The sequence below is a fragment of the Sus scrofa genome, chromosome 12 (assembly GCF_000003025.6).
Source record: "Sus scrofa isolate TJ Tabasco breed Duroc chromosome 12, Sscrofa11.1, whole genome shotgun sequence".
NCBI lineage: Eukaryota > Metazoa > Chordata > Mammalia > Artiodactyla > Suidae > Sus > Sus scrofa.
Window position 1 is genome coordinate 17,892,602 of NC_010454.4, and position 14,181 is coordinate 17,906,782.

At 47.5% G+C, this 14,181-nt stretch overlaps 1 protein-coding gene across 1 annotated transcript in view; it reads left to right on the forward strand.

Annotated features, from left to right (window-relative positions):
- Positions 1-13,833, forward strand: part of LOC102159591 (leucine-rich repeat-containing protein 37A) — a 43,494-nt gene extending 29,661 nt beyond the window's left edge. The window contains exons 7-16 of the mRNA XM_021066829.1: positions 618-689; positions 1,204-1,278; positions 4,622-4,737; positions 6,639-6,758; positions 8,141-8,445; positions 9,029-9,133; positions 11,275-11,324; positions 12,974-13,028; positions 13,110-13,255; positions 13,621-13,833. Of these exons, the coding sequence (XP_020922488.1) occupies positions 618-689; positions 1,204-1,278; positions 4,622-4,737; positions 6,639-6,758; positions 8,141-8,445; positions 9,029-9,133; positions 11,275-11,324; positions 12,974-13,028; positions 13,110-13,255; positions 13,621-13,723 (1,147 nt within the window). The 3' untranslated portion in view covers positions 13,724-13,833. The remainder of the gene's footprint in view (positions 1-617; positions 690-1,203; positions 1,279-4,621; positions 4,738-6,638; positions 6,759-8,140; positions 8,446-9,028; positions 9,134-11,274; positions 11,325-12,973; positions 13,029-13,109; positions 13,256-13,620) is intronic.

Here is a 14,181-nt window from a genome sequence, read left to right on the forward strand (position 1 = left end):
TGTTTTTAACTGTGCAGTTTAAACCATGAAATTAAAAAAAAAAAATTCTAGAGGTGAAAACCACCTTGAATTATGGAGGACACTAAAACTAGCATTCCTTGGAGTTCCTGCTGTGGCACAACGGGATTGGTGGCATCTCGGGAGCGCCGGGTTGCAGGTTTGATCCCCACCTGACAGTGGGTTAAGGATCCTGCAGCTGTGGCTTAGGTCATGACTGCGGCTCAGATCTGATCCCTGGCCCGAGAAGCCCATGTGCCGCATGGCGAGAAAAGTGGGAGGGGAAAAAAAAAAAGAAAACAACCCTCAAAATAGCGTTTCTTACAGAGCAAGGACTTCCTGCCAGGATAATCACTTCTAGGGTCTTTGACCTGAAAGGGTCTTTGGAGTGTTTTTTCTTTGCTATCCACTTTTTTTTTTTTTTCTATTTCTTTCTCTATATCTCCTGGATACTTGGGTAGTTTCCAAAGAAAGAATGCTTTATGGGTTCTAAGGGTGATTTATAAGTAAAGACAGAAAATGATTTTTTCCTTCAAGTTTCAGACCCAAAAAATGAATATAAACTTTCGGGAAAGTAATTAAAAATGCAGATAATTTTAATTCCATTCCATTTTTTTCAGAGTTCTCAGCCATAATCCTTTGACAACAGTTGAAGATTCGTATCTTTATAAATTACCAGCGCTGAGATACTTGTAAGTATCACAACCGTCTCATGGGAGATTGAGTGTTTTGCCTAAACAGTGACAATTTAAATTCTAAGTGGTGTGAGTTCCTGTCCTGGCTCAGTGGGAGTGAACCTGACTATTATCCACGAGGATGCGGGTTCCATCTCTGGCCTCGCTTAGTGGGTTGGGGATGGGGCGTTGCCATGAGCTGTGGTGTAGGCTGCAGACACAACTTGGATCACTAGTTGCTGTGGCTGTGGCGTAGGCCGGGAACTTCCATATGCCGCCCCCGTGGCCCTAAAAAGACCAAAACGAAGCCATAATAATAATAATTTTAAAAGGTTGTAGTGTTCGGCACCAAGGTCATTAATTTGACGATGCCAGTCAATTTAACTTTCGTCAATAAGAGCTCTTTGGAATTATCATCTATGGCAAGTAAGAAGCCAGAATTGAAGTAATACAGTTAGGCATTTTTTTCTTTTTTAAGTCTAGAATTTTTGTCCTTGTGTTTATATCATGCATGTTTGGGCTTTTCCTTCAGAGACCTGGGAACAACACAAGTGTCACTTACAACGGTTGAAAGTATCCTCATGATGACCCTTGAATTGGAAAAGCTGTAAGTTGATTTTTCTTACATTTATGTTCACTTAAATTTTTTAGGTTTGTTGTGTTATTTTCCTCAGTCAGGTTTTTTCATGTGTCATTTTCATTAATAAGAGTCATGACTCGCGTAGGCAACTTCAGATAATGTACTTTCATTTCTCCCCTCCCAGCCCTTGTGTCATTTGTGTTGTTTTGTTTTGCTGCTCTTTGTGCTTCATTTTGGACAGTTTCTCTGCCTCAGTGTTTCCTGATGCTTTCTTCTGCAGTGTCTAACCTGCCATTAAGCCCACCCTGTATCTTTTTCATTTAGAAATTGGCTTTCACCTCTAGAAGCTCAGTTCGGGTGTGTTTTACGTCTTCTATGCGTCTCCTTAACATTTTCAGTCTGGATCTTTTTCACACATGCAATACAGTACTAATAACTTTTTTCCTATGTATTAAAATTTTTAATGTTCTTTTCTGCTGATGGTAACATCTGTGCAGATCATGGGTTCGCTTTGATTGAGTACTTTTTCTCCTCCATATGGGACATATTTTCCTGCTGCTTTGCATGCTTGGTGATTTTTCACATAATTCCAGACATTGTGAATTTTAGTTTATTGTGTGCTATATATATTTGTATATTCTTATAAAATGCTTGAGCTTTGTTTTGGGTGGAACAAAACAGTTTATCTTTTTAGGTCTAGTTTTTTGTTGTTGTTGTTGTTGTCACTTTTTTTTTTCTTTAAGGCCGCACTTACAGCATATGGAGGTTCCCAGGCTAGGGATGGAATCGGAGCTACAGCTGCGAGCCTACACCACAGCCACAGCAATGCCAGATCCAAGCCGCGTCTGCCACCTACACCACAGCTCACAGTGACACCAGATCCTTAACCCACTGAGCAAGGCCAGGGATCAGACCTGCAACCTCATGGTTCCTAGTCGGATTTGTTTCTGCTGCACCACAACGGGAACTCCCTAGGTCTCGTTTTTAAGATTTGTTAGATATGACCACAAGTAGCCTTTGATCTAGAGCTCATCATTTGAACCTGCTGAGGGGAGTTGCCGTCGTGGCTCAGTGGTTAATGAATTCAACTAGGAACCATGAGATTGCGGGTTGGCTCCCTGGCCTTGCTCAGTGGGTCAAGGGTCCAGCATTGCCATGAGCTGTGGTGTAGGTCGCAGATGCGGCATGGATCCCGCGTTGCTGTGGCTCTGGCGTAGGCCAGTGGCTACAGCTCCAATTAGATCTATAGCCTGGGAACCTCCATATGCCACAGGAGCGGCCCTAGAAAAGGCAAAAAGACCAAAAAAAAAAAAAAAAAGAAGAAGAAGAAAAAAGAAAAGAAAGGAAGAAAGAAACTGCTGAGACAAGTCCTTTCTGAGTATCTAAGGTTTTCCCTTCTGGCTTGTAGGAACAGGTACTATTTCCCATGCTGTGTGATACCCATTTATTCTGATTAATCCTTTAATGTGGTTCTTTTCTTGGCCTCAAGGAATTCGTCACACACCTGCACTGACCAACACTTTGCTGAATAGTCCAGAGATCCCTCTGCATGTCTCCAGAGTTCTCTGTCTGTGCCTTTCTTTTCTCTCTAGTACTCTGCTTTGTGAACCCCTGTTACCTTGGTTTTCCCAGACTCTCAGCTCCATTTCCTGAGTCAGGGAGTCCATCAGTCTCTGACTGGGTTTCTCTTCCCTGTCCGATGACCTGAAAACTCTCTCAAAGAAGTGAGCAGGGCAATCATAGGGATCACTTCCTTATTTCCCATCTCTTGGGGATCACTGAACCTTATTGCCTGAGATGCGGTTTCTTGAAAACTGTCTTTTCATATCTTTGGCCCCTTCGCAGCATATGGGGTTCCCAGGCCAGATCGGATCCGAGCTGCCGTTGCAACCTAAGCCACAGCTGTGGCAACACTGGCTCCTTAACCCACTGTGCCGGGCTGGGGATCGAACCTGCGTCCCCGTGCTCCCAAGACGCCACCGAATCCCATTGCACCTGAGCGGGCACTCCACCAATACCATTCTTTAAGTCTGTTTTGTCTTGATACAGAGTCCAGTCAGAGATTAGGCATCTCATGTCATATCTTTGTTTCTTTTAAGCTGGAGTATTTCTTGGGTATTTTTTTTTTCAGTCTTTTATGAAATTGTCATCTTTGAAGAATCTAAGCCAGTTGTCTTGTGCATTGCCCTACAGTGTGGATTTGTCTGTTTCTTCATGAGATTCCAAGTAAACATTTTGGGGACGAATGCTTCGTAGACACTGTATCCTTCCTACTTCCTCCCTCTGGGTGGCCCAGTGCTATGTTTGATCACTTGTTTAGGGAGCTGTCTTCCATATCGCTCCACTGGAAAGTTATTTTCCCCCTTGGTAATTCATAAATAATCTGTGGGGTGACATTTGGGGATCAGTGAGCGTCCTACTGTCAAACAGCTCTTCGCCCAGCTGTGCATCAGTGGTGATCCTTGTCTGAATCAGTTATTACATTGGTAGTTGCAAAATGGCACTTTCCCTTTTGTTTGGCCGCCCGCACAGCAGATGGAAGCTCCTGGGCCAGGGATCAGATCCGAGCCAGAGGTGTTCCAGCTGTGGCAATGCCAGATCCTTAACCATTGCTCTCGGCCAGGAATCGAAGTGGCGCCTCCACAGAGACAAGCGAGATCCTTAACCCACTGCGCTACAGCGGGAATTCCCAAGATGATGCTCCTAATTCTATCATTCCTTATGCATTTATTAGCTGATACTACTGTGTAAAGAAGAGCTCTCCCTCTTGTCTTTTCACTTATCATTACGGACTCGTGTGCCCTTCTTTAACTTAATGCTGTTATACCTTATTGTCATGCTCGCATTCTTCTTTTGAATGTTCAGATTGTCCAGATCTGGCCAATACAGTCTCTGTTATTGTTTAACCACACAATGTTTCTTTATTTAGTACCTTCTAATATATTTGCTACTCACAACTAGGAATTGAGAAAGGGACTCCAGAAGCTGGGGACTTGTTCAGACTTCTCCTAGAAATCTGCCCTCTTGCTGTGTACTGTCAACTCACAGTGAGCTTTTGGGTTGGGAGGAGATACTTCCGAATTAAACTACAGGCCAATGTCCCCCAATTCTAATACGTATCACTTTTTTCGTCTAGGCACACTATATCTACTGCCATCGTCATCCTTCTGTTGGGTACCTCTGTCCTCCTGCATATTTATTTACAACAGCCAAGAGCAGCCCTTGACCAGCTAGTCCCTGTGCAATGCTCTAGTTCATATGCCCTAGGAAGTCCTTTCGGCCCCGCCCTGTGGTGGCTGTGGCCTGCCTCTCGTACCTGCTCAACCAACTCCTCTACCACAGATTTAATTCTCTGCATTTCCGTTTATAGGATCTTGCCTAGCCATATGGCCTGCTGCCTCTGCCAATTTAAAAACAGCATTGAAGTTGTCTGCAAGACGGTCAAGCTGCATTGTGACAGATGCCTGCAAGATAGCGCGCATTGTGGTGAGTCCGAATTGCCTGGTGATACATTTTTAAATGTTTATTTAATGTTTATTTTTAATCAGTTATGATGGATTGTTGAATGAATGGTGTAATTGCAATAGTTTTATTCATTCAGCACTCCAACTCCCTAAATTTCTAAGAACTACTCCCTTGCTAAAGGTCAGATTCTTGGTTACATTATTAAGCTAATAACAGCTCAGTTACATTAGCTGCCTGATGTAAGTGACCCACATAAAGGAGCAAGAGGAAGGAATGCAGAGGGGAAGGGAGTCAACCTTAATGGCCACATACTATATTCGGTGCTCCCTGCAAATGAGAACTTATTCCTACAGTGCACCACAGTGTGTAAACTGAGTTTAGATACGTTAAGTCTCAAGTACCCTTTGTCTTCTACAACAGGCGTAAATGTAGTTCTGATTAGTTTGTTTGTTTTGTTTGCAGTTGTATGATAGAGTGTAAGCAGTGCCCTTTTATGGTTTATGGTTTATGGTTTACCTGAGAGTTTCTGGTTCCACAACCCGAAGCTGCTACCTAGCCCTTCGAATGGGTAGGAGAGCTATTTTATTCTTAGACCATCTTTGAACTTGCTCTAAATCTCAAGCTTTTCTACCCACAAAACACTTGGGTGCTTTCAACTATTTTTCTGTATATCAGATTTATTGACACTACCTTAACAACTTCAAAACCTGCTTTCCTGCCCAGATGGCTCGAATACGCGTCTCCATCAGTGATCTAGAGCACATTGTAAAGGACACGTTGCTACTTAGATAAAGACCATGTTGCTTCTTTTTCAAAACAATGTTTTCAGTTTTTTTAACCAATTATATTGCTCCCTTCTCCCCCAGACGTGGGCAGAAAAGGCGTGTTTGGTCTGCCTTTACAGGTGAGGGCAAGCAAGATCAGAGGCGTTCAGTGTCATGGCCTAGTGCTCAGCCCCTGTCGCCAGTTGTGGGCTCTCGCCAGTCTGGCTCCTCCTTCCTCGTGACCCTTCCCTCCTCCCCTGACCCTCACCACCGCCACCCCAAACGCTTTTCATCCCTCTGGAGGAGAAGCCCAGCTACACAGTGGTACACATCACCGTCCGTAGTGAGCAGCTTTGGTGTTTCCGCAAGCAGAGCTGGAAATGGGCGAAGTGAAATGAAATGAAAGCAAAGTAGGCTTCTGGCAGAAGTTGCTTTTTCCCTCTTGCCTTTTAGGACCTCACATATTAACATTCCACGTTGGCATACAGCCTGGAAAAATCTCTCAACCTGCGCCCCAGATCCCTGCCCAAATTGTAGCAAAGAACCAGGGTGGACATAGTGTCTTCTTCTGTGTAGAACCTTCGGTGGTGAGGGCTGGGATATATGGAAGCAGGGACCGGGCAAAGGACTCGGTGGGTAGATGGAGAAGGACAAGTGCAGGTGAGGCCCTGTGAGCCGCAGGTGTTGTCGCGGTCCCCTGGGATAGCAGCCAGAACACAAGCACAGTGAAGAGGTGGAGAGACGGGGCCAGCCCCTCTGCTTCTGAGGCAGGACAGGATGGGGTGTGTGAGCCTGGGGGAGGAGTCACAGTAGATCCGCAGGGCCCAGCTGAGTCCGGGAGTGTTTGTCTTCCAGCCCTGGCTTTTCTCGAGTCCTGGGCATTTGGCCCCTGGGGTCCAGTGGACTAATCCTAAATGTAGTCGCTGTATTTCACGTTATGGAGCTCTCTGAATGAAGAGGCACTTTTTGGGAAGCTGTCTTCTGCCACCTGTTGTTGTTGCCAGTCGTAGGTCTAAGTGTGGGTCTCTCTGTCTCCTCTCTAAGTGGCCCTCGAGGTTTGCTGCTGCCTAGTGTATTTGCCCGGGATACGTGGCTGATGGGACAAGAGCTGCCCCATCAGTCTTCCGTGTTCAGAACCAGTCTCTTCCTTTTCGACAGATAAAGAAACATCTCTAGGGCACGCAGAAGGATCGTTCATGAAGGTGCTACAAGCCCGGAAGAAGAACACCAGCACCGAGCTGATTATTGAGCCAGAGAGGCCGTCCTCAGGCAGAAGTCGTGTCAGCTTGTCGAGCTTCATGGATGAGCAGCCGGACTTTAGTGATGAAAGTGATGTTATCAGTGCACTCAACTACATCCTGCCGTATTTCTCCGAGGGAAATCTAGAAGACGCAGAATCCACCTTGCTGCCATTCATCCAGCTTCTCTTTTCAAATGTAGCAGAGGCAGACATCCCACCGGGCCATTTGAAGACCCCCACCGGGGACCCCTCTGTTAAACCTGAATCCAGTATTTCAACTTATAAACTAAATTGAGGCAACTCCGTTTTCTGGAAAATTTGTTAGATGCAGAAATTCAGGAAAAAATTGATGACGTTCTAAGGAAAGAAAAAGCTGCCATGCTTATACAGTCCAACGTGTTAAGTCCCCAACTGAGACGCCACATCCTTCGAGAGAAATTGGAAACCGCCCGACAACAGGAGAAGAGCCTCGAAGAGGTTGAGAGCGCAGAAAAAAGGCCGCCGAAGGTGAACAGGGTCCTCGAGGGCCCAAGGGGCATAAAGAAAAGGCACTTCAGAGAAATGAGAAGGCAGAGCCCCAGGGGCAAAGAGAATGCCCAGCCACTGGTGGAGAACGCTGCCAGAGGAAGCAAGCTCAGGGGGCCCTCCGCCAGGGAACTGGCCCAGCTGCACGTGGCGCAGAGGCCCGGGAAGCTAGTGGCAAACTCCTTGGAAAAAGAGGCTTTACTCCTAAAGGAACGTAAAGCAGAAGTCTCTTCTTTCCTGAAACAGTACTCGAGGGGCAGGCCTGCTGCCTCTATCCATCCAGAAGCCCCAGGAAAGGTCAAAAAGAAATCAAAGGACTTATCGAACACTCTTTTGGTTTTAGAAGACGCTAATGCAAGAGTCAAAAATATGAAGACTTCTAAAACAGTCTCACATCCCAGGAAAATATACTCCTTCCGCAACTCTCACTCTCCTTTGCTTCACAGAACGGCCGTTCCCAAAAAGGGCCAGGGGTTCCCAGGCAAAATCTCAAGCTACAGATCGCTGTTTGCATTGAGGCCTCCGTCCTCTGCAGTGAGGAGCCTCATAAATTCCCCTTCACTGGAGGCTTCGTCGCCTTCAGGAGAACCCAGTTCTCAGGAAAAGCCTTCTCCACAATCCTTTTCTCCTTCAGAGCCTTCTACAGAAAACGTCATCTCAGAAAACAATACTCCACAGGTTGTTTTTGAAGAACTTACTACTGCTTCAGGCACAACTACTCTGTCGGGCACTCTCCCTGCAAGCACCGCCCAGAGCACTCTTCCTTCAGGATATTCTGCTGTTCCTGCAGACAACGTAATGCCTACTGATCAACACACCCACAAAATACAGTGGGAGTACCACGGTGTGGGCACTGACGTGGCCTCCAAGCCCACAAGCTTCATTGCCCCAGGAGTTTCCTCCCCGGGGACTCAGTTTGAAGCTCAGCTGAACCAGCAGCTGCAGTCCCTCATCCCCAACAATGACGTGAGGGGGCTCATTTCTCATGTTATCCGGACGTTGAAGATGGACTGCTCTGAGCCCCAAGTGCAGCTGGCCTGTGCCAAGCTCATCTCCAGGACAGGCCTCCTGATGAAGCTTCTCAGTGAGCAGCAAGAAGCAAAGGTGTCCAAGGCAGAATGGGATACGGACCAGTGGAAAACCGAGAACTACATCAACGAGAACACAGAAGCCCAGGGGGAACAGAAGGAGTCGAGTGAGGTGAAGACAATGCCTGACATATGGGAGCTGGACTTTTCGTCCGCTTAGGACAGGCCCATAAAGTGCCCACGCAGGAAGACCGGGGGCTCCTAGCCTGTTTCTTGTCTCAGCCACGAGACCGGCTAAGCCAGCGCCCTCCCTCTTTGCTCATTTAGGGCATGTGGCACTGTTCCTAGGGTAGACGAGAGGAGGGCCAAAAGCACAAGATAACTAGGTTGTAGAAGGAAATGCTGGCCATAAGATTAATAACACTTTGGGTTTGGTCTGTTCTTAAGAACCTGTGAGCTGCTCGCCTGAAAGGATGGGGTTTTAGCACAGTGTAAGAATAATCAGCTATTGGAGTTCCCCTGCGGTGCAGCAGGTTAAGGATCCAGGGCTGTCACTGCTGTGGCTTGGGTCACTGCTGTGGCACAGATTTGATCCCGGGCCCAGAACTTCTGCATGCCTCCCTGGCGGAAAAAAAAAAAAAAAAAAAAAAAAAAAAAAGGGAATAGTTAGCTATTATTTAGAGAAGGTTTAAAAATAGTTAGCTTTTATCCTTTCTATCCCCTTGGTTTTAAAAAATTGTGCTTTGTTTTTTTAGCTCCCCAAAGAAGTTCCCGGATATGGCTATAATAACAAGCTCATCTTGGCGATATCTGTGACTGTAGTGGTGATGCTTTTGATTGTAATTTTCTGTCTCATCGAGGTAAGGACAACAATTACGTCAGATTCAGAACCTGCAAACTGAAAAGCACAGCCACCTTTCCACTTACTACCGCTTGAACCCCCTCTTTAGTCACGAGGACTGAAATACGTGGGGTTCTTTTACTGAAACGTATATTCCCAGGATTTTTAAAGGAACTTCACTCCCAGGAGGTCTCTGTAGAATTGAACCCGAGATTAAAAAGGCATTAGACTAGTTGGACAAATTCAGTTTGTAAGAAGACCAGAGGTGACATGCTATTCTTGCATATTTTCTCTACCAAATGTCAGCTGGCCAAGTGGCGTTTGCAAATTGTCTTGGATATAAATAGGGTTGCATGGAATTTGTAGGTTGATCTGCGGAAAACTGACATCGTTACAGCATTCTAGGCAGGTGGTATCTGATGCCATGTACGCGTGGCCGTGCGATGTCCTTCAGAAGAGTTTTCATGTGTTCATCGCCTAGGTCTGAACACATTTTTGGTTGAGCTTATGTATGCCTTTTTATTGATATTGTCCATAGACCCATGTGTTTCCAAGACTTTTGCAGTGTCGTGTTTTCATACTCTGATCCGTGGAAGAAAATGAATACATGGTAATAGAACAGCTACCTAACGGCTTGAGGGGGAAAATAATAGCAGGTCCCCATTTCTCACCTTAAGTAAACATATTGCCATAAATGTGAAAAAAAAAAAAAAGGTATAAGAGTATCAGAAAAAAAACGGAGGCAGTATTTTTTTTATAGTCTTGTGGCGGGAAAGCGCCTTCAGAGCCTGATGCCTCAAGCAGAGCCTTTGATAGATTTGACCACCGTGTCTGTGGCACCAACTTAGCGCTGATTTATGCCAAGCGCAGGGTGAAGAGTTTTCCATGTGGTGTCTGATTGAATTCCAACAACCCTGTGCGGGTGAGATCCGCACCCCGTTTTATAGATGAAGGAGACCAACTTCGGGCCCCGGTGGCCAAACCAAAAGCAGAAGCCAGTCTCACCCGACTCTGCTTTTCTGTCTTGTCTCCTTGGAGACAGAAGCACTGGGAAAGACGGGAAACCCTGATGTGTAATTAAAGACCGTATCTATTTATTTGTTATGAAGAGTTTTATAAGTCAAGAGGAAGGCGAGAGTGCAGGGGAGAAGGCGGCAAGGGCTGGGAAGAGTAGGCGGTGTGTGGACAGTCTGCCGCCGTGTCTGCCCGTCCTCTCCTCAGGGCTTTTGGGGAGCAGGTTTTGGTAGCCAGGCCGCTGTCTCCTCATGTCATAAAAGGAGTCTAACATTTTCTTCGGGGGCTTTTATAATCTGCCTAGAATCTGTTGGGGTGGACGCAGGGGATCTAACGTTCCCCCCTCTTTGGAAATCCACTTGTTGTAAGATCTTTCACTGCATGGTTCATTCTTTCTTCACTGACCTGAAGTGCTGTCTTTATCCGGACTCTAGTCTGCTGATGCAGTTATCTTTTCCTGTAGAAGCAGCAGTAGCACACGGCTTAATTCCAGCTGCTCCCTTATGTATTTTATACCTGGCAGGGAAGAGTCCTGCTCTTTGATATTATCAGCGGGCTCGATCGTCTGTTGTTTAGCTAGTTTTTTGTGTTCTATGGGGAAGCTGTTGAGGCTTAGATGTGGATCTCCTGATTTTGTGTGGCGTCATCTGCCTGAATTCTCATCTTGCTGCCAGTACAATTTCGGTGGATTCTTTTGGTCTTTTTTAGGTTGCCCATCGCTTCGCATTCAAGTATGTTTGTCTTTTCCGTTCCAGTATTTCACTGTCCTTACTGCGTTGATGAGGACCTCCTCAACAGTGATCAATAGTAGCCGTCACGATAGGCTTCTAACTCTTGTTCTGGACTTGAAAACAATGCTTAGGTTTCTTGTGGATACTTGTATTTTCTTTTCCCACTTCTGGGAGTTTTTGTTAGGAATTATCTGTTGAATGTTGTCTGAAGCAGTCGGCGAAGTGTACTGCCAGCGGCATGCAAGATGCTAAGTTAGGGCCTTGGGACGAGCCAAGGGACTATTAAACAGGCGAGAATTCCTGGCCTCGGAAGTGATTATCATGGGACTGGTAGACTTAAAATAAACGGAATGAGTAAGGATTTGGAGAAAATTGTTGTGATGGCTAATCACGGTCATGTTTTCTTCCAAAACAGGTCTGTTCTCGTAAGAGGGCATTGCGGGAAGGGAACGTAGGACGCAAAAGGTAAATACTGGTCTTTTAAGACAGAGTTTTTTGGAACCGGAGAACGTAGAACTCATCTCTTTCAGTCTCCTCGTTTTACAGGGAAGAAGCCACTGAAGGCAGGAAGAATGTTTCTTTACCCTAATACTTTATTCACCAGCAGGATTAGCTCCCGGCCAAAGCTGAGTTCGAATGAGACTGGTCCAGATTCATCCGCTTTCTCTAGTCCTTTAAGGAACGAGGGTGGAGGGGGAGCGGTTTGGGTTGTCCCCGTTCCTGCTGGTGGTGGGCATCGGACCAGGAGAGGCTTCTCGGAGGCTCCGGGGTAGGGAAGGCTGCGTGGTTTTGGGGGTTTGGGGGCTCCTAGGCCCCCTCCAAGTGGATGACGTGGAGCAGACGACTCCTTCCTGTACAGTGGCAAGCAAACTTGCCTTGTCGTCCTGCTGGCCTTCCGGCCCCCACTCTCTATCCGCTTTATCCAAACCTCATAGAGTTCTAACTGGAGGAAGCTTGAGACAGTAGTTTGTCTCTCCCTTTTACAATAAGGAGGAGGAGAGAGAGCAAGGGAAAATGTCTCGCCCCATTGACTCACCGCTAGTGAGTATCAAAAAGAAGACGGGCCCTTTCCCCTGGGGACGTCCTGTTGTCCACACCATGCTTGGGCTCTTGGCCTCATGTTCGGTCACAACTGAGGACACACATGCTATGTGGACCTCCGTCATTTCTAAGCCAAACTTATCGTGCCCTCTGACTCTTTTTCTCTATTCTGTTTGCATTGAAAAAGAGTATTTTGTGTTTTTGTGCTGGTGACGGCCTTGAAACTGATCTCACAATTCACTCACACATCAGGGAGAGCCTGCAGTTTGAAGGTCAGCAAGCCTGGGAGTTGCCATCGTGGCTCAGCGGAAACGCCTCCAGCTAGTATCCGTGAGCACGTGGGTTGGATCCCTGGCCTTGCTCACTGGGTTAAGGATCTGGCATTTGGGGAGCTGTGGTGTAGGTCACAGACCTGGCTTGGATCCTGCATCGCTGTGGCTGTGGCCAGCAGCTGCAGCTCCGATTTGACCCCCTAGCCTGGGACCTTCCATGTGCCGTGGGTGCAGCCCTAAAAAGGAACAAATAAACAAACAAACAAACAAACAACAAAACAACCAAAGGCAGCAAGCTAGATAACGTTCCTAGTTGGACTCAGGTGTTTGCTTGGTGGGATTCAGCTTCTGGGATAAAGCACCTAGGAAACTAGCATCACCTTCTCCCCTCCCGCCAGCAAATGCCACATGGGAAACGATGTCTGAAGGGGACTCGTGTAAAATGCGTCTAGAGAGTTAATGTTCTTCCGCCCAGCATGATTGGGCAGTGTTTGCACTGCCCAGGGGCCCTTGGGTAAGGGCCACAAAGCCGAGTGGGGCTGAAAATGCTGCCTTTACTCCGTGCGAAGCCACATGCCAAAGGCTCCCCAGAGACACGGAGGGGCCGTCTGGGACAGACTTGGAGACCTTCGGGAAGGCCAGCGTGCTTGGAATTGTTCTCGGGATCCCGGATGTGGGGTGCTTGGGCTCGTTGGGACTGGGGGCTGAGGTATCCATTCAGTCCTGGTGGGACCAGAGCGAGCACGCTGCGAGGGAGGTGGGAGGGGCACGTGTCACTCACTGTGTGTGTTTTCCTCCAAGGGGCTTTTTCGGCTTTCTGCTGCGTAAGAGACGCTCGGGGGAGAGCGAGAGCGAGGTAAATTTGAGGAGGACAGAGTGCCGTGGCCAGAGAAAGGAGGGGAGGTGCAGACTTAATATCTCCCTTTCTGCGTTGCAGAGGGAGGGCTTCTTTTGGAGAAGGCGGCCACTCTGGCTTCAGGATATGTACAGACCTCTCAACGCCACACGCAAGAAAAACATGGCCCAGAAGCTACACGACAAGGAGTCTTCTGATGAGGAAGAGGTCCTCCATGCGGGTGCGGGGTAAGTGAGGGGGGACAAAGTAAAGTTCTGGTCTCAAATGAGGGAACAGGAGTTCCTCTTGTGGCCCAGCGGGTTATGAACCTGGTCAGTATCCCTGAGGACTCGGGTTCCATCCCGGCCTCGCTCAGTGGGTTAAGGATCTGGCGTTGCCGTGAGCTGTGGTGTAGGTCGCAGATGAGGATCGGCTCTGGCGTTGCCGGGGCTGTGTGTAGGCCGGCTGCTGCAGCTCGATTCGACCCCTAGCCTGGGAACTACCGTGTGCCACAAGTGGGGCCCTGAAAAGCCACAATAAAATAAGGAAATAATGGAACGTTTCCCTGCCGCTTCTGAGAGTAAAAGCCTTGGCATTATTCTTCTTACTCCAGGGAGGTCAGTGAAGCCCCAGCAGATGCGGTTCTGACCATAGAATCGGACGTGGAAGACCTGGGTGAGGAGAGTGACGCGGCACCTGAGGTTCCCCCCGAGTGAGCCCCGTCCTGGCTCAGGCCGCCTACACGTGTGTGTATAGCACCAGATTCTAGGAATTGCTTGTAAAATATGTTTGTTGTTGTTCTAGTAAAATGTACATTCACAACCAATTCTAGCCACGTGGTAAGGAATTAGAATGTAAGCAGTCGAATTATTTCTATGCCGGTAACAAGGGCCGCTGGCCAGAAACCGCAGAGCTGACGCTAGAACCCCTGGTGGTAGCCGGTACCTGCACAAGAGGAAATGCGGGCCAAGGAGGGGGAAGAGGAGGAGGAAGGGGGCTTCTCTCCCTCGATTCCCCAGTGGAATCAGTCCCTGGGAACTTGAGGACATGTCATCCTCAAGGGGCGTAGAGCGTCAGGTCAGATAACAGCGTGTGCTGGTGCTCTCTCTCCTGGTTCATCAAGTACCAGTTGTTTACAGCATGTTTCCAGGCCGGAAAAAACAGAAGAAGAAGA